At 34.7% G+C, this 20,295-nt stretch overlaps 1 protein-coding gene across 1 annotated transcript in view; it reads right to left on the reverse strand.

Annotated features, from left to right (window-relative positions):
* The window catches only part of LOC149302391 (collagen alpha-1(XII) chain-like), a 76,651-nt gene that overhangs the window by 9,857 nt on the left and 46,499 nt on the right, over positions 1-20,295 (reverse strand). The window contains exons 39-57 of the mRNA XM_089482457.1: positions 20,107-20,253; positions 19,564-19,680; positions 19,175-19,321; positions 18,800-18,874; positions 18,510-18,649; positions 18,168-18,291; positions 17,137-17,280; positions 16,671-16,835; positions 15,391-15,429; positions 14,899-15,037; positions 14,674-14,816; positions 12,472-12,581; positions 6,731-6,880; positions 5,882-5,959; positions 3,929-4,015; positions 3,199-3,252; positions 1,970-2,065; positions 1,503-1,556; positions 1,296-1,349 (exon numbers count right to left, since the gene is read on the reverse strand). Of these exons, the coding sequence (XP_089338583.1) occupies positions 1,296-1,349; positions 1,503-1,556; positions 1,970-2,065; positions 3,199-3,252; positions 3,929-4,015; positions 5,882-5,959; positions 6,731-6,880; positions 12,472-12,581; positions 14,674-14,816; positions 14,899-15,037; positions 15,391-15,429; positions 16,671-16,835; positions 17,137-17,280; positions 18,168-18,291; positions 18,510-18,649; positions 18,800-18,874; positions 19,175-19,321; positions 19,564-19,680; positions 20,107-20,253 (2,063 nt within the window). The remainder of the gene's footprint in view (positions 1-1,295; positions 1,350-1,502; positions 1,557-1,969; positions 2,066-3,198; positions 3,253-3,928; positions 4,016-5,881; positions 5,960-6,730; positions 6,881-12,471; positions 12,582-14,673; positions 14,817-14,898; positions 15,038-15,390; positions 15,430-16,670; positions 16,836-17,136; positions 17,281-18,167; positions 18,292-18,509; positions 18,650-18,799; positions 18,875-19,174; positions 19,322-19,563; positions 19,681-20,106; positions 20,254-20,295) is intronic.

Below are 20,295 nucleotides of genomic sequence, written 5' to 3' on the forward strand. Positions count from 1 at the left end.
GCCCCTCTCTTCTGTTGTCACTGACCAGTGCCAGCTATTTTCTACCATGCTGTTTTAAGTGCCAAGTGCATTATTTTACATTTATCAACACTAAACTGCAGCTGCCACACTCTTAACCATTCTTCTAATTTACATATCACCTACAAATTAAATGTCCCGTCAGCAGTAATAGAGCCACATATGAAACTTTCAACCAGAACCACTTTTCAGATGTAATCTACAAATACAGTATCAAGCTGTGGCATAATATCTTATAAGAATATGATTTTTTTTTTGTTTCCACTCCCTGTCATTAGCATTCAACTCTCCATTGAAAAGGTTAATCCTCTGAAGTCTTTGAAAACAGAAACAAATGAGAGAAGTGTGTTAAATATATCAGTCACAGTTCTGGTGTTACTTGGCAAGGTTGCCTCCTTTTTTTGTCCCTTGAACTTCGTTGATGCAACAAGCTCACAAGTCAAAAAATCTAGATTTTCAGCTTTGTTATCTTTAGAGATTCTATAATTTATTTGATACTGTATTTTCAGGATTAACTAAACAATTGTAATGGAAACAAAGAATCTGTCCATGGAGAAAAGGACTGGAAAGTTTCAACTGAGATTATTTATTATAAAGAAGGATTACAGAAAAGTCAGTTTGGCTGATGAGGAAGTTTTCCGGCTCGAGCTATGACACAGTCTGCGGCACTTTTCTCTAACGTATAAGGATTTATGCTGCAAGGAATTACGTTGTGTTTATGATGTACAGATTTATAGTAAATGGCATTCTCAATCACAAATTATCTATTTGATGTAATATACCGTATATACTATGTTCAGTTATGTTGTCTAGTTCTTCAATGATTGCTTATAATGATGTTTTGGAGGAAAATGTATTGGATGGTTTCAAACCTCATTGTGGCTACTTCAATTTCATAGGTATCAGAATAATAAGTTTCTGATAAATCATGAAAAATAATTAAGTACTGCTTTGATGTTTTGTCTTCATCAACAGAGCCTAGCCCTCTACATCTAGACTTTAGATTGAATTATTGTTCCAGTGCTTTACCATATAATTGTATCTGCAATAAGAAAAGAACCTTTAGGTTCTGTGTTATTGTATGGAGCATATGATCTAAAGTCTGTCCTAGGATTATTCATGAAAACAAATGAGAACCTCCTCAAAAACATAGCATATGGATCCCATATTTTGAGATGAGTGGTCTATGGCACATTTAAATAACTTCAACGGTAAAATAGATCCTTTTTTAAAATATATGAACTGGTAAAAAAGGTAAATGCATTCAATAAATGTACCCTTTGTCCTGGTGGACCTGTAGGACCAGGTGGTCCTGTAACTCCAGGAGAACCCTGAAACAGGAGTAAAAGTAAAGAAGATTAAAAATACAGCTTTGGCCAGTGTCTTAATTACCATTATTGATAATGTAACACAGAGGAGAAACACAGTTCCATTTACTTTAAAAATTGGAGTTAAAAAAGAAAATGAAGAAAGTAAAATCATACCATTCTTCCTGGTAATCCTGGGTCACCAGGATCACCTTTGATTCCTTGGCGCCCCTAAAATCAGAGATGAAAATGTATTAGAAAATAATTAAAAACTTCGACAAGGTTAAAACATCTGATAATTACAATAAAAATCAAATATAGTTTGTGCCTTTTAAACTGGTTTTGTAAAATTGTCTAAAGTCATGTGTAATGCTCCTTCTACCACTTTAATTCCTAGGTACAAATATTACAGGTAACCCTGTTTGTAGGATTATTAATCCATCCCCTATTGATATTAATAGTTTTGTCTCACATCAGGGTGTCTACCAAGGGTGACAAACCTATACTCACACAAATACCCTAGATGATTTTATGGTACACAGAAAAGTACTAACACATAGTCTCACTCAAACTAGCCTACTTTGGGTGTGTGATGAGGTGTGCCTGTTTGACTTTTACCAGAAAAATTGGAATATAGAACTTACAGGTTCTCCAGGAATAGAGAGTCCATTTAGCCCTTGAGGTCCTGGTGGCCCCTGTGGACCAGGTGGACCCTGATCACCTCGTGGACCTTGTGGTCCCTTTAAAAACAAACATAAAAAAAAAAACATTTAGGATTTAATCCGTGAGTGATATGCATCAATAACATGTAATTGGTTCATGGCTCTTATATATTCAGGAAGAGCTGTGGATAAAACAGGTGCCCACTATCCATACAAAATTATTTATTTACTAGTTTGACTCCTGCAAGGTCTGTCTGTCATAGCTCACCAAGGCTGTCTTTATACATAACGGGGCAAGGGGTAAGCTTTCTCCCATGGGCCAGTCACTCAGCTTAATTGTACCTAAGTGAGAGGAACGTCAGCACAGACCTCTTAACTAGCCCTGTGTCCTTTGTGGTCTACTTGCGGGTGCTGGGTATGACATCATATCCCAACACTCTACACCAGCAGGGGGTTTGCAGGCCACAAGGGTTAATTTTAGCAGAGAGGTCTGTGGCAGTGGTTGCACAAAGTTTGACCTCCAGACTATGCAGGCTGTTGAGGAGGTCCAAGGGGCTGCTGCCATTACCCATAAGGTAAGCCTGGGCCCAGCTGCCCTTTTTGTTCCATGTTAAATTTTGGAACAAAATTGTGTGATTTTGTAGGACATTTGAAATTCAAATATTCAGTAGAAGAAGTTGTATGATAAAGAGGATACAGTTAGATGTCTCTCAATTTGACAACTAGTAACAAAGGAATACAAAAAATACAAAGTCCCACAAACTTGTGTATGTTGTAATTCTAGTACATGTTGTTCAATGTCTCATTATGTTACTTGTAATGTTAACTAAATTGTACACTAGCATAAGTAAATGTTCAGCTTTCGTATTAATAGTCAATTTCCTGCATCAGTGCAGAAACATATCTTGAAATCTCAATGCCTGAGGAAAAAAGGGGATAAATTAAATAACTTCACTTAGAAGTTAATGTTTATGAAACTGTCCAAACAGCTTTTGCTTATATATCCTAATTTTATACCAAGAAGTCTACAGGGGATTTGAATTACCTACTCTAATGTAGTAAGTTACAGAATGTCATTTTTCTGCTTTAACTCCACTAAATTCCCAAATAAACTACAATATCAATCTATTTTGAAAATATTATACCCTGGTTAAAGGAGAAAAATTATAGAAAAGTTACTGGAATAATTAATTGTAGTGACAGATACTTACAACTGGCCCATCCACACCTCTATCGCCTCTGGGTCCTTTGCCTCCAGGAAAACCCTAGAACATAGGAGAAATAAATGCACATATTTATGGTACCATCTTATAAGAATCATTAACTCCTAATCAACCCTCCTTAGCTCTAGGATTTAACAATTAGATTTTCCTTTCACTTTAAAAAGAAGATATTTGGCATTAAGCCATCAGAAATACCTTAGATGAGTACATTCTTTGTTTTATTACCACTGCCAGTCTTGCTTGGTCAGCATAGAATTTTGGATTAATTCTAGTTTCCTACAGAGAGTCACATTTTTCATTTCTTTTTTTATTTCTGATGATTTTTGGAATTATTAATAAAACAGAAATTGAGAAGACGGATAGAAATGTACCATCATGCTCCAAAATTCCATTTCTATTTGTATAAAAAAAATGTCGGTTTAGTTTAAGGCACAACTTAAACTCTAAAAAGCAAAAATGTATTATGATACACTGTAAGTTGAAGTCATCACAGTATGATATTGATGTATGAGCAGATTCCTATCAGGGAAGTAAAATGTAATTTTATTCAAGCGTCAGTTAAACAAGTTTTTCCATACTCATGTGCAATTAGTTCTAGTTCTTCTAAAATTCTTCTGCAATTTTATGAAACTAATATTCAGCAACAAAATACGTCATCCTTGTTCTTTTCACTATTTAAGTTATTGAACCAAATGCATAAGACATCAAGCAGGCTTACAGATGGGCCTGGTGGTCCCGGGGCTCCCACGCTGTCTTGGGCACATGTACAAGCATGTGGTAAGGCTGGGCATTTGGCTTCATCCCTCTAGAAAGAAAATATTCTGAATGGTTAAGCTGTTCACTCCTTCATAATATACTTGAGTGTGTTGGGTATGCTTTTACTATTTAGCAGAAAATATTTCATTTTAGCTTCATAAACTTTCTTTATGTATAATTTAAGTATACACTATTATGGCACTTGGAACCCAATCTCCATTTATATAGCAAAACTGGAACTAAATATTTAAATCTAAACTTGGCTGAATTTCCAGACAGTTATTGTACACCCCAGACTTAATGAACTATGAAATCTGTGAGTCGCAAAACTGGAAGAAGGAGGAGAGGATGATGTAATGCGTGTGACACATATGTAGGTCCATGTTGTAGACTAGACTAAAATATTAGTACATATATTAATACATATGAGTGAACGAAAAAGAATGAGTGTCAGGTGAATATGGGCGACATGGGCAGTGAAGGACCTCAAAACCACATTCTTACAGAAACGGGGGGTTGTCACAATAACTACCCTTTTTCCACTTTTTTTTTTAAATCAAAGACCTAAGGCAGAGAATATGTGAGAGTATCAACGACGTCATTCATTTTTGGCGTCTGTTATGTATACACCACTGGGCATTACCTCTGCTGACACAGGATAAACCATTGTTTTTGTTTGACCTTATGTTAGATTAGCACAATACGCCTGAGATGCCACATATGGTTTGAAGCAGGGAGAGCAGGGAGAGTATAATTTTTCCACTATTTCAATGCAGCCAAGAGTGGATTTGCGATTGTAGCTTTTCTTTGTATATCTTAGCAGCTTTTGAAAGTCATTTGATATCTGAAAAGCTTTTGTGTCTGTGTAAGGTTTTTAAATTAATGACATTCAAGCTACTAGTTTATATCTCCTGCAGTAAAGACTTACTTGTGCAATCATAAAGACCATACCAAAACAGTAAATATTTGCAAGTGATTTATTATAAAAACGCAGCCCTAATATCTTTAGCAGAAGGTCTTCTTGACGGTTTGGCAGCCCACTATTAGGCTTAGGTTTGTCAAGTAACACAGTACTCTTGCGAAATATTGCAATAAATTATCAGGGACTTTACGCAATGCTAGAAGACAACTAATTATACCTAAGTCAATGGTTAACAAAACTCTATGTCTCTGTGTTTCTTAAACCAATACAAGATCTTCCTTCTGCACCACTGGATTTATACCTTAAGTGCCATTAAGAGCTCTTTGGCATACTTCACTGCATTTGTTAATGGATGCTAACAAATAGAAACATCACAGAACAATGTTCTTATGATTAAATCTATCTGCTTATGAGAATTCATGCTGAGGGAACCATTTCATAATACACCCTTTTCATCTTTACTTTAAACAGGGTTTACAGATCCCTAAATACTAACTACTGTCTTACTCAATTGGGAAATACTGTCCCCAAATGCCTTAAACAGGCTATAACTGCCCTCCCCTCCATCTTCTACCCTTACAGGGGATGACTGGTATCTTTATTCAATCAAAGCCATAAAAGGGGATAAATATGACGTCTAATTAGCTGTGGGGTTCTGGGTATAGTTCCCTTTTAATTTTTATAATTCCTGACAGCAAAGAGGAATTTTATGCAAAAGGTAGCTAATGCACCTATAGTTTGAATGCATGTTTATTAAATGTTTTCACTGTAAAATTTTAAAGTGTAAAGTGCTTCATTCAATATGTGTTGTATGTTGTTCATCACACACACACACATGGTTCCATAGTGTGTATATATATATATATATATATATATATATATATATATATATATATATATATAGTCTCATTTTATATATATTTGTCATTTGTTACTTCAATTGTGAAAAAAAATATTGACAGATTTTGCCCCTAATGTTTATTTAGGACTTACCATTGAAGGGATATCACAGCATCGGTCGCGACTAGTCCACGTGACGGTGCACACTATGTCAAACATCTGGAGCAAAAACTGAAGGGAAGGGGTAGAACAGAGTAATGTTTATTTGTCAAATCATTTGTGTATTTCATAATCAGACATTTCAAGATATGTTCCTAGTATCCACATCTAAACAGAAGACAAATGGACATCTGTATGCAATTACAGATTATGATGTCAGCTGGTAAAGTCATTAAAGTCCTACTTGTTTGGCTGGGTTCTCCATTGTTTAACCAATACATCTTGTTAGAGTTTATATGGCACATGAGAATGCCAAACAAAGAGCCACAAAAATAAGGGAAGCTTAAACACTACCAGGCTAATTTATGGTATATTTATTGGCATTCACATTGTTAGTGTCACAGAAATCCAAACCTGGTTGTTGAAATTATAGTCATTTGTTCTCTATCATTTTTAAAACTATCTTTACTGTCTATCAGTACAACTCATTGCATATCCCAAGTATAACTATATCTGAAGGGTATTTCATATATCTATTGATTATTACCTTGTGTCATTCTTATTTTGTTTTCTTTGACAATGTTTCAAATCTGCAATTTAGCTTTATTCAGTACATGACCTATTAGTGTTAGATTTCCTTTTACCATACAAAATTTTCTGTTTTGAGTTTAACATGTCAAAATACTGTCTATCACATGATGGTTGAGAAAAAAGATTAATGAGCAAGTGTCTAAATATAAAATAAACTTTTTAACCCATTGTACAGTGCTGCAAAATATGATGGCTCTATATAAAAATAATAATAATAATAAAGTTAACTTTAAGGAATAAACTATAGCTTACTGGTGCTGACTTCTTGTCACCCTTCACCAATTTTCCAAGCACTTCATATCCGTCTGTTGTAATGTTGCCAGCTTCTTTAATTTCTTTTTCCGCAACTTCACTGCAGTCAACATAAATGCGAACGTATTTTGGCGATACCACAATCTTTACCTGAAAATTTTAAACAAATGTAGAATGTTCATTTTATTGTTTCAGCACAAATGTCTAGATTCAATTTACCCAAAATACATTTATTTTAGCTACCAACAGTAGACACAACATTGTACCATAAAACCACCGTCCCAATCTGATAAAAGTAAGCCAACAAAGCAAAAGATATTTAACCATATAACAAACAACACATGTATTAAAATCTAATTATCATACATTGTTTGCCAAGTGAATGACCTTTTCTTAATGGCTGTTAAACATTAGCTGTTATTTCCAGCATACTGAACAATCCTGGGATTAACTTCCAACCCCAAACCACAAACATGCAAGACTTTGTCCTCCTTGACATTCCAATATTACACATAATGGAAGTTCTATGACCCAGTCTTTTCTGCCTTTAAAAGTTAAATTTTATCCCTATCTTGCTGCTACATAAACAATCTCATTAAGTCCATCTCTGTGTCATCCAACTAAAAATATTCCTTTAATCAATAAGTAAATTTTAATGTATCTCTCTCAATCATTCAAAGGGGTCCATGACTAAATATCTGCACTTGCTCTATTCTATGATTTTTTTGGACAGAGAAATGAAATTGAAATGAAAAAAAAGCAGAAATTGCTAATTACCATGTCAAGTAAGAGTCAATAGGGAAACAATTATGACACATTCTTCAAAATGCTCAGACTATTTTTTTTATAAAATATTACAGTCTAAATCTATTATAGAAACCATAAGACAACATTTTAATTTTGAACAGGCACTATTTCAACTTATTCTGCAACCCTTTTTCGAGTTACATCACACAACAGCATTATCACAACGGCAAATCTAACCGTCATACTTCCCATACGCGTTGGCGACAACAATCATTCTAAATCAAATAATTAATAATTCACATTTTTGGTGAAAATCAGCTAAATCCAAAACTAAAACTAAAAACCAAACTAAATGAAAAATTAACCAAAATATTAATCAAAATTAGTTACTGGTCTAACAGGACACCACTGATACTTTAATGCACAACACCTCTGCCAGTTGCACATACTAGCTTGTCTTTGTTTTTCCTTTATAGCATTACAGAGGAAAATTCAGATTATTAAATATAAAGTCTCCAATAACATTTTCTACTGGCAGAACCACAAACTCAGCATCAAATTCCAAAATACTTGGCAGACAGTTAAGAGAAATGCATTGTTTTGGAGTTTAAATGGTTTTATAAATAAAATAACTGCAGGATGTATATACAATATATATATATATATATATATATATATATATATATATATATATATATATGTATATATATATACACATATACACACATGCATTCGCCCATACTGTGTTCTTCTAAATTGCAGACTTTAAAGAGAATTCCTTAATATATTCTACTCTTTGGAACAAAAAAATGGGAAATGGAAAACCCAAGCACTTTCCCTTCTCTACATTTATTTCCATAAACTCACATTAAGTCTCTTATTGCTGTCTGGAAACCCATATGGTTGTATGCACACCAAACCACAAATATGTCCTCCAAAAGACCGACCGCTGTTTATTTAGCAGATTTTCATTCTTGCACTAATAATTTAAGATTCGTTGCATTTTAGAGTTTTCCACCATGTTTACGGAAATAATTATCAGTATAGGAAAGATATATTTGTGGATCTGCACTTTCGGGCCAGAACAATCACATTTGACTTAAAGTGACAGAATCCTCTATGGAATATTAATTAGCAATAACTGTAGACAGACAATGATGCCCCCCAACCATAGCTATTGCCAGTTTGTCCCTAAAGGAAACGGCACGACTATGTGAAAAATTAGCACTTTTCTAAATGGCAAAGACGTTCTATTGGTGTCCTTTGTGTTTTTCTGGCAATTGGATATAACTGAACACTGTTGAAATTTCTTGACATTTCTGGTGAATCTGTGACATAAACCTATCTTAGCAACGCGGTACACAATAACTGAGGCAAGTTGATGGAGAAGGTGCCATAAAGTCTTTATGGTAAGCAGAACAAGGAGCTAAATTGACTTCATAAATAATGATCTAGCAGTGATCACTCAACAGGAATCACGCTGCCTAATTAGGAATCATAATGCAGACTGACTTAATGTGAAAACCTCATTCTGTAAACAACCTGCCAGACAAAAGCTAGAAGCAGTATATTAGCTCAAGTGTTGAGTGCTTGGTTAACAATCTCAACAGAGCCTGGATCAAGTTCCAGCAGTTACTTATTTAGCTTTGCTATTGTCTATGGGGTGTATTCCTTAAGCGCTGAGTTGTTATTAAGGTGAAATGAAACACTAAACAATGTATTTTGTACATAAGGGTAACTCGTGCATAATTTTAGTGTAATTGGCCATGCACATCAAGTTGAATTAGTAAGGGAAGGAAAAATGTGCACGGAATGACCTGTTATAATGCATTGTTGAATGAAATGTTTAAAAAAATGTACAATGTATTATTTTCTTCCTCCATTGATTCTGGACATGCAAAACACTGCAAATAGTCTAATTTCACATTATTATGAAATTATATTTGGCTTTTGAATTTTCCCTAGACTTGTATTGACTCAATTCCAGTTTTCTAGTTGATTGCTAATTTTTTTTTTTTTATTGAACCTATTTTAGAGTGTGTTCTTTAATAGTCACCTTACAACAATGTTGGCCCAAAATTTTATATGCAATCAGGAATGTGTTTAAAGGCATTCTTGAGCACTTATTGAAATGGAAAGAAACTATAGGTTGAGTAGGAATCTAAGAGACAGCTATAATATAAATTTACAACAATAAAGCTAACTTTAAAAAAAAAAAGGTATATTTAATTCTTAATTACAGAGCCAAGGACTTTGAAGTGGAGAGTGTCATCCTCGGCTCCACAACTACAGAAAAGGAAGCTATGAAATCCAATGACCTAAGCCACATTTTCTGTCTTTGGCCAAGTTTGCACTCATTACATTTTTTGGAAGACAAACACATTGACATGAAAACAAACAGTGGGGTATGCAGAATATCAGGATGTCAAAATGAACAATCTACAAAATTATTTTTGGGAGACATAGAACAAAGCAAAGAGAGCTCAAACAGAAGCTTGTCTAGACACACTGCCCCAATAGCTATAACATATGTAGCAAAAACGACTATTACTCATTTAAACCCGTATCGCTTAATGTTGATTAGAACAATGAAACAAATCTTTTTTTTTCTTATTTGCATCGAAAATGGGGGATGTTGCTGTCACCCTATTGAAGGGCCGCAGCTGTATGTAGGCTGTGCCGTTTCAAGCCACACAGAATTTTCTTTGGACCTTAGCATTAAAGCCTGGAAATTTCTACATCCAGCATCGGCATCAAGCAATTTAGTAAAAGTTGTTTCAGATTCGGTATTTGGTTTTAACCGAAAAATGCTGTTTTATGGCATAATTACTACAATTATAGTTAATTCCCCTAAAATGTTTATGCTGCACATAAGGAGACTGATGATCAAATAGTAAAAAAAATTGATAATGATCAAATAGTAAAAAAAAAATAAAAAAAAACTTTTGTACTTTTTAAATTCTGTCTACACGTCACACACCACTATAGAGGTACACAGCAATAGAACTTTCCGCTATCCATAGCACCGCTATTAGTCAGACTTTGCACTGCTATGTATTGAAGTGCGTTTAAAGTAGGCCTAGCTATTTGATTCACTAATTACACTTTCAAGTTTCCATGATATCTTTATGTCTAAGACAAGATTTACTGTTCAGATGAAAGGCATGCCATATCATTCCTAGAGTTCCTAACACACACGGTATGTACATTTTATGCTGGCGGGTAGCCGAAAAAACACTTCATTATACATTCATCAGATTAAATGTTGTTCTTGCCATGTTATATGTCTTACATGGGACAAACGCTTCATATAAAAACTGCAGTCATTACATTTTATTTGCTCACAGTGTGCAAAAACATGAAATACAAGTATCAAATTGTTCTAGCCAGTTCCTTTGACGAAACAGAAACTGTAGCTATATCTGTTTCCTCCAACTAGCCCGAGGGCCGGATGTGGCTCCTTTTGTTTTTTTCTTTTCTCTCTAGTCACTAGCCTCCTGAAAAATTCTGTTGTTTACAGCTTGCATTATATCAAAAAGGTCTCACATCCCTTATATTTCAACGACAATTAAATTAGATGTCAATGCGTTATCATTTTTACAAGAAAAATGTATATGTAAATATGTAATAGCCTTATACAATATAATGTATTTTAAACAGTGTAGCAGGCGAGGGGAAGCTAATATCTTATATTCGGTTTACGACCAGCTGTAGCAGTGGCCAACTTTTCAGAAATTACTCAAAAAATGTTCTATTCAATCATATGTTCTATCGTTATACTTATGTTGGAATATTAATATCTATTCATGTGTAGTCAAAAAGTATTCAAGTAATGTGTATTTTAGTTTTTACAAAAAATGTTAACTACATGCAACAGCAACTGGGAGACTATTGAAATATAGTCTCGCTTGGGGGGGGTTTGCCCTCTTTGGGATCAACAGATATGGGTAATTTTTAACTAAAGGGACTTTTTTCAACCTATTTTCATTAATGATGAGCATTAATGAGTGATCTAGATTCCAACTACATTTACAATACATGACACTTTCTTCACAGCATGGAGATTCTACTGCTGTAAATCAAAAAAATTCCCCGAAAACAGTCAAATGCCAAATAGGCTTAGGAACCGTCTGTATTCTGCAGCCAAATGTCAACAGTCCAGATAGAAAACCGAGACCACCACTGGCTAAAGCAAAGTGCAGATGTTCTTTAGTTTACTGGTAAATTTCACAAATCCTCTATTGACTGTCTCTAAAAAGTACAAAATACAATGAAAACAACTAAATATGTAATGATTATTGACAGAACTGTATCCAGGGTAACATTAAGAGTCCTTCTACTGTCCTGAAACATAGCCCCCCCCCCCCCATGCACCATAATGCAGATATGTTGACTCACTGGAAGTTAGCACAAAATAAACAGATTTCTTCTGATTCCAATACGACTCAGAAAAATCTGTGATAAATAAGTTCCAACAAAGTTTATTCAATTAAGTAGCTTAAATGTGCAGCTGGTTATGTCATGATGTTTTTTTAGCAAACCATTAATAGGGTTGACAGACAGCCACAACAAAACTAAATGATTAAAATTCGGTGAAAAGTCAAGGCGGTGGTTGATGAAACATAATCTGCACTTCTAAATTCACACATCTTCTGACTTAATGACTCAATTACTTAAACAGGGAGTCATTCATGTCAAGAAAATGTATGATATAGCTTTTTATGCAAGGGTAGACGGTTTAATCATAATTGTGATCAGTGAAGTAAGGGCTACAGACATAATATATTACAATACAGAACCCTTAAATATTTGTGCTTTTGCAAATGGCAGTTGAGGGGTTTGGTTTTACTCAACGGTCTGTATATCAATCATTTGATAAATATGTATATATACCCCACGCTGCCTCTGAAACCTAAGAAAGGAAATTGGTTAACCACAAGAAAGGAAATAATTATGTGCGTATTTACAGAAATTATTTAATTAGGATGAATTACCTTGTGGAAGCTGCCATAAAAGAGTTTTTTGATGTCCTCACCATCAAAGGTTACTGTCTGAGTTTCTCCATTAACTCCCTTATTGAAGAATGACAGTGTTTTCCTGGAACCTGGAAACGGGTAGATGATTAGACGATTAGAAGGCAAAACTTTTTGAAAAGGGGGGCAAATTCAAAACAATGTGTGGTGTTTACATATCATGTTCATGAACATCACATCTTAAAGTACTGAGTTTTAAACATTATGTTTTAAAGATTTTAATGCCTACCTACTTTTAGAGCAAACCCAACATAATAGCAACAATGAAGTTCAAACTATGTAGTGCTATCATATATGCTATTCATTATTGACTGCAACAGTTATGTAACCTGATACTCTGCATATAATATGACATAAGGTATATGACAGAATCTGGAGTGACCCCCCCCCCTTTTTAAAGTGATCTTGTAAACCGCATGAGTCTTTGACACATCCTACTCTACAGTGAAAGCATTATGTAATTGAACTTTCACAGTGAATTTAACACTAGCCAAACAATCTCAAATCTGAGTTTTTAGAACATGGAGTCACGCTGGACTGGGATAGAGCTGGCTCTACAACCATGGGTAGTTTTACAATCGCAGATATAAACACCAGTACAGTATAAAATGAGAACAGGAAGGCATGACATCATTTCACACACTGTAATCTAAGATCACGCAAGCTGTCTGAGTGCCTAGATTTCTGCATTATGAAAATGGGGTTTCCAATGGGGAAAAAAAAAGGTTATAAAAACCGAGGAAAGAAGAATAATAAAAAAGAATAACTACAGATCTTTTTGTGAATGCTTATTTTTAGTGTCACTGTGAATTCAAGAGCTCTTTGATCTACAGTACATGAGTAAATGATTCCCTTCTGTGAGTTTATACATCCCACAAACTACAGGGGGCAGCACTTTACATGGGGCGGATTTGCATCATGTGAAATGTCAACCAATGGTTAACTTGCTGAATGTTATTGTGCAACATGGCAGATTCCTACAACTGGTTTTTCGGAAGGTTACAAGAAATATGAAGCGAACCCAAGCCACATATCTTTATAAATGTGTCCATATATCATAAGTCTATAGTGGATAATAAACAAATGCAAAGTCATACTTCCATCAATAGAAAAGTAAAGACTTAACATAGATGCCATGGCAAAAAAAAAACAGGTACATACAGAAAAAAATGTAAAACACACTACAAACTGGCCGTTGAAATAGTTATACAGAAGTCACAGGAAAGACATACACAGACAGAACTGAAATAGAAAACCATACAAATAGCACACAGGGAGACAGTTAAATCTAAGCCATATACAGACAGGAAAATAAAATTACTCACAGGAAAGAGAAAGAAAAAAGAAAAACATTATAGGGAAATGCAGTTAAACAGAAATCACTAAAAAGACAGATGGAAGCAGGTCTGGAAAAACGCTTATGTACAGCCACAAAGCAAGCAGCCATGGAAATGTACATCTGCAGAAAGGAAACTGTACCTAAACAGGACTTCACTACCGAATGACCATCTCCATGCCCTGGTCACTCTCACTTTAAACCAGTGAAGACAAAATGTCTTTTGTTCTTAATGTATTTCAATGTATGGTAGTGTTATGGTACATTGGGCTTACAGACATTTTAAGAGCCATATTTGATTATGTTCATCTTTCTCTTTTCTAAAATCCCTGCTGTCTTTAAGAACCAGGATGAAATGCTAGGAGGTGCTAATAAACAAGGCAAGGCCTGTTGAGGGATTATTGCGAGTGATGGAAATCCATGCAGTGGTGTTTGTCAAAGAGAATATAGTAGAATCTCCTTCCCAGGCAAGTCTTTTGCATCATCATTCTATGCTTGGCTATATGCTCACAATATACTTGGTGTTTGTATATGGTCGTAAAGCAAGTAAAATACTGTCCTCCCTTCCCTTTTGCCACATAAGAACCAATTTTATGCAATTGCCACCCAGTGCAGTCCAAAAACTATACCATTCATACATTAAACAGCTCTGTCCATGTAATGCCATCCAATAACCAACCCATAGCATATTTATTAAAATGAGAATTAAATAAAACATTACATCAAAATAGTAGTTTATTTCTGTCTCTGCTAGCTCGTAAAATAGTACAAAAGTTATAATTATAATTTCATTTATTAGGTTTTGTTGATGTTGAATTAAGACTTACCATCAAGGGTTACTCCAACTTGGGGCTTGTAACCTTTGTCAGTAATCTGCCATATTGAAAAAGGTTCATTGGGGGTTTCTGGCAGAACCCGGAATAACAAAATGATCGTGTAGGAGTGGGGTAATCCTTCAGGATGAAGTTCTCTGTAAGGTAAAATATAGGCATGATGTTCACAACATCATAAATGAGTTACTAGAATGTTTATCAGTTTCATTCAGAACTTACGAGGTAGGTATAGAAAGGAACGCATCTTTGTGCAGATTGTACGCAGGGAAGCTGTTGAAAGAACCAGGCTGCATGGAAACGCCTTGGACAGAGGCAAATGACTTCTCTGTAAGATTATATGCTTCCAACATCCTAAAGCCTATAACAAATCACCAATAAGAACTGTTAGAAACATAACAAAACATTAATATTGATGTATTCTAAATTATAAACACGTTTAAGCTTTGTTAAAAAGGTTATGTGATTCATTTCTTGTTATGTCCTGTTTAACAATTGTACAACATTGCAGAATTGGATGGCACTACATAAATCTTAGTTATATTTAGTCCAAGTGAATAACTATTCAGGTGGATAGAGCTAGGGCAGACAATAATCCATGCAACAAGTACCACCTATAAACCTTTATGAATATATGCCTTTAGTGAGTATATGAGGAATAATAGAATTTTATTATTTTGCCAGTAGTATCAAGAAAGAGAAACCAAGGCTCACCAGGTGATGTGTATCCTTCCAGATAGATAAGTGGGCAGGCTGGAAGACAAGCAGACACAATGTAAAAAGTCAGCATCGGTACCCCGGAAAATGATTACGACAAGTATTTGTAGAACATGATAACTGCTGGAGTTATGCATGTTACTCTAATGCCATGTTCTGTCATTAACAAACTCAGAACAAATTGCAACTCCAATATAAATGATAAAGGCATGCATAGCCAATGCACCTAGAATGACCCAAACAATGACTCAATACATAACTTTAGGTTGTATCTGAAACAGATTGATGGGCTTTTAGTAATCCAGGTTGGGCATACAGTTGGGTATACAACCCAAAGGGAAAAGTGTTTTTAGTTAGCCATAATGAAAACTAAAATTATGAGAGTTTGCAACCTGCTTGATAAATGTTCAAATGTTCAGTCCAGTCACAACTAAAAAGAAGCTGAGTTTACAGAGAACTGAAGTGATCATATTAATCTCATGTTTATAACTCTGATTTGAAGTTGGAATGCAGTTTGATAAGAGTGTTTTTTTGTTTAGTTTTTTTTTTCTTGGCACATTTCAAATTCTTGGAATTTCCTGGAGAAATTTTACGTATAAATGTGTCCACATATTCCTGGAATCCCACTGATTTGGCACTGAAAAAAAGGTCAGAAAGACCTTATTCACATGCAGATGAACTATTGACCAAATGCATTTTTTCTGAAGTCTGTTGCGTCATCCTACCTATTTAATGGCTTCATTGAAATGCTGGTTGTGAATTGCAAAATTATTATTTTTTCCTGCACAAAAGTGGGTCCAGCTGAAGAGGCCCATTTTTTGATATCTAAATTCTAGTTACCCAAAATGCACCATAATACAAAGTCTTGCCACAGATTACAGCTTTAAACTGGATAGGGTAGAATTTTCAATTGGGTAGAAGAGTACAGGTGTAAAAGTTTGAATATATTAGTAGGTTATGTTGTCATTCAAGCATTGTTTTGATTGGTTCATTGGTTCAATTGTTTTCAAATAATCGTAAAAATATTTAATATTTAGCAAAGATTTAAAAATGGTCATTCAAGTGTATTATAGTCTGGGTTGATTTTTAAAAAGAGCAAGTTCACACCAAGCTGATGATCCAGTTGCTTTTATGGAGAGGTTTGTAGCTGAAGAACATTATGAATGCAGAACTTAACATTTTTTATCTAGAAAATCAGCAGTGATTATAAACATTCAAAAATATTAATTGTTGCTAAAGGAATTGTCATAAAAAGGTACTGTCGTGTTGGTACATACTTGATGTTGCTGTCTCACATACAAATGTAATTAGATTATCCTCAATCTTCTCAAAAGCATCAAAGTCATCAACGATGAAAACATGACGCTCACTGGGCTTACTGCCGATTTTTCTCAGCTCGTGGTAATCCACATCGGCCACACCAATCACAAATACACTAAAACCTGTAAGGATATTACAAACATTGTTAGTATTGTATAAATATTCAGAATTTGTGTGTGATTTCAAGCTGAGAATTTGGATGGAATAATATGGGATTTGGAAATAAGCAGGAAGAATAGTACTGGAGGTGATGTGTCAGCTGGCAAGACATAAGATATACAGGAAAACAGCAGACTTTTACCTTTTCACTTGATTAGTAGGTGTACATGTAAACAGTGTGTTTTAATTAGTAAGTGTATATCTGCAATAGTCTTTTGTGTTCCATTGATGACATCTAAGAGTGATTGATTAATATACTCTCACCAGAATGTTGTATATCCATGGCAGACTTTGTCACGTCATCCTGAGATCTTCCATCTGTCACAACTACTAACACTTTGGGAACGGATCTTCTCATTCCATTTTCTACGGTCAGAACTTTATCGCGGACAAACTTGAGAGCTTTTCCTGTAGAAGAGGGAGTTTCATGTTTTTGTACAGGCCAGATATGCTCTTCGAGGGCACCTTAATAAGCTTTACTGCATTACTTCATCATTTTATTTTGATGTGGCTGACCACCATATGGATCTCATGAAATGGATGGGGAGGGCTAATCATATGCACTTCAAAATCAGCTTACAGATTTAAAATTATGGAATTTTGGGTTTAAAAATGTAGAATCTCCCCTGTAAAGACCCAACAGATGTCTAAACAGGTCTCTAGGAGGAAACAGGATGGCAAAGTTAAACTATCTATGCATATCCTCCTTTCTATAGTCAATGTCCTAACTAGACTTTTCTCAATGCTCTGTTCTTTTTTATTTACAGCAGTTTCACTTGCAGACTAACCAGCCTTCTCTTCATATTAATAGCCAACATTTAATTGTCATTCTTCCACTTTTAACCATATTCTATATATATGACATAACAAAAATATATAAAAATTTCCACAAACAGCATTGGTTTTTTTCTTACATCTATAAAATATTAATGCTTTTCTAAAAAAATTATCTGATTAAATCACACATCTCTGTCCATATAGAACTCACTGCCTATTATCAACATAGCTTCAAACTGTATAAGTCTAACATGAGTCATCACTCCTTTCCTGCTGTACCAACACGTCTACATTTCCAAAGAGTCAGCAGTGTTTTACAAGCCAAAAGGAAATTCAGGATTGTTTGAGAGATGTTGGACATGGATTTGGAAATCAAACTGTACAATAAACTGTAGTTTTACTAGTCTTCCTTTTACAGAACATGAAGATTTCTTTGTTCCGCATACTACATTGAATTATCGCTGCTTCTGACATTGTAATTGTAATGCATTTATATATTTTCCACTATTAGATTTTACCGGTTTTTGTGTTTCCTCCTTTGTATCGGACGTTTGCAAGTGCTCCAAGTGCTTGTGATTTGTCGCCATAAGTATTCAGTTTGAATTCAGTTTGAGCCTCATCACTGAACTGCACAAAGGAAACCTGAAACAATTCACATAACACAAGTTCTTAATAAATTTCCACTCTCAACCCATACTCTGTCCCCACCGATACAGTTATGTGTGCATCAGCATTGCCTTGATTGTATCTCATGAGTAATGTAGAATAGGGTAACTTAGAGGTATCCTGAACATGATATGTTAGAAGCAGATATAAAGAATTACTGGACATTTCAAAGAAAGTATTGCTATCATTCTTACCTGGATTCCAGCAGGATTGATCACATCAAAAGCCCCAATGGTATTAAAAATAAACTGACGGACTTTATTGAAGTTATCATCACCAATACTCCAGGAGCTGTCAATGAGGAACACTATGTCTGCCTTGGCTCCTTTGCATACTAGAAAACAAAAACATGAGAAATATGGGCTAATGGGCAAACAAATATTGGTCCAAAAAAAAGCCAAGCCTCTGCACCAAACATGTATAGAAATGTAAAATATGTAAACATTATGAATATGCTAAAATCTATCAAGTTTCCTTAACCTACCTTCACGTGCAGGAGGTACGGTAGGCGGTGGAGGAGGTGCAGGTGGTTCCGTTGGTGATTCTGTTGGTTTTATCACTAAAGTGGATAAAATACAAAATATTTTCATAAGATATTATCCAATTTTTCCTGAGCAGTTGAGCATCAACATTCTTACACGCATATTTTTTATATTGCTTCACCATAACTGAAGATTAACTACATCAACTGTACATCATTTTATCATAAACTTTTACTTTTTGCGGTTTTCATGGGGTACTCGAGATACTCGAGGTACTTCAAATATTAATGACACATGATAAAACATATTTTACTATGTGTACATATTGGGTTAAACATTCGAGTAGTATATGAAAGGTAATTCTAAAGTTGACTTACATGTACGCTCTTTTGTTGTAACTCCTTGGCCCTCTAGACTAGGTGTCTGTACATAAACTGTTGCTGTATATTCAGTGTCAGGGGACAGTCCATTAAAGCAATGTGATGATTCTGATCCTGTGACTGTAATTTCTTGACCTCGAGATCCTATTCAAGAAAATAAGATTATTACATCAAGAGGTAGAATAATAAATAAGCATGACAAGGACTGGTGTTGATCCAGTGATGACCAGTAAAAGTGAGAACAGAAGGCAGTATATTATAGATATTACAAATTGCAATCACATATACTATATATGTACAAAAATAAAATAAGTAGGCTAGACACATTATCCAAAACAGTTGGGGTTTTTTGGGAGGGAGGGTTGAAGGTCAATATCAATACACACCATCTGCTGGATTCAGTTTTATCCTGTAGGACGTTGCTGATCGGTGAGGAGTCCATCTGATACAGAATGAGTCCCATTCAACTTTATAGCTTGTCAAGTCTGTTACATTTAAGTACACTGCAAAAGTAAATAATATCCAATTTAGAATTGGAATAATTGTTTTGGTATTATCAGTTATCTAGTAACTTTGACATACTAACATCAAACCATCTGCATTACATACTATATAACATATATGTAGAGTAAATGCTACAGGAAAAATACACTGCAGTGGAATCTCAGAGAAATGAATCAACATAAAATTACTTGCCACTGATGATGTTATTATTGCAAGAGAAATGTCTTTTTAGAACGCTCTATATGTTGCTACATACATAGTAAAAATATTGGCATTGTATATATTTTTTGATATGACAGTAATTTGACAAAAGATCTGGATGACGGGATGCTTATACAAACCCAATCATTTTAAAGCTGCTACACATTTATTAAATTCATCCCGTAAACTTTTTGTGTAAAATGAGATCTTAATATTCCACTTACTTGTCGTTCCATCTCCTGAAAGAGGCCCACTTAATCCTGTGTCGTACTGAGCGTAAACCATCACATCATACGTGGTCCCAGGAGACAGGTTTTGTAGAGTGTAAGAATTCACATCACCAACAAACACTTCCAAAGATTCATCAGCATCTTTAATCACAAAAAAAGGCAAAATGTAAACATGACATGTGT

This window comes from Sceloporus occidentalis, unplaced genomic scaffold (genome assembly GCF_023333645.1).
Source record: "Sceloporus occidentalis isolate IW3139 unplaced genomic scaffold, rSceOcc1.0.p SCAF_19, whole genome shotgun sequence".
Taxonomy (NCBI): domain Eukaryota; kingdom Metazoa; phylum Chordata; class Lepidosauria; order Squamata; family Phrynosomatidae; genus Sceloporus; species Sceloporus occidentalis.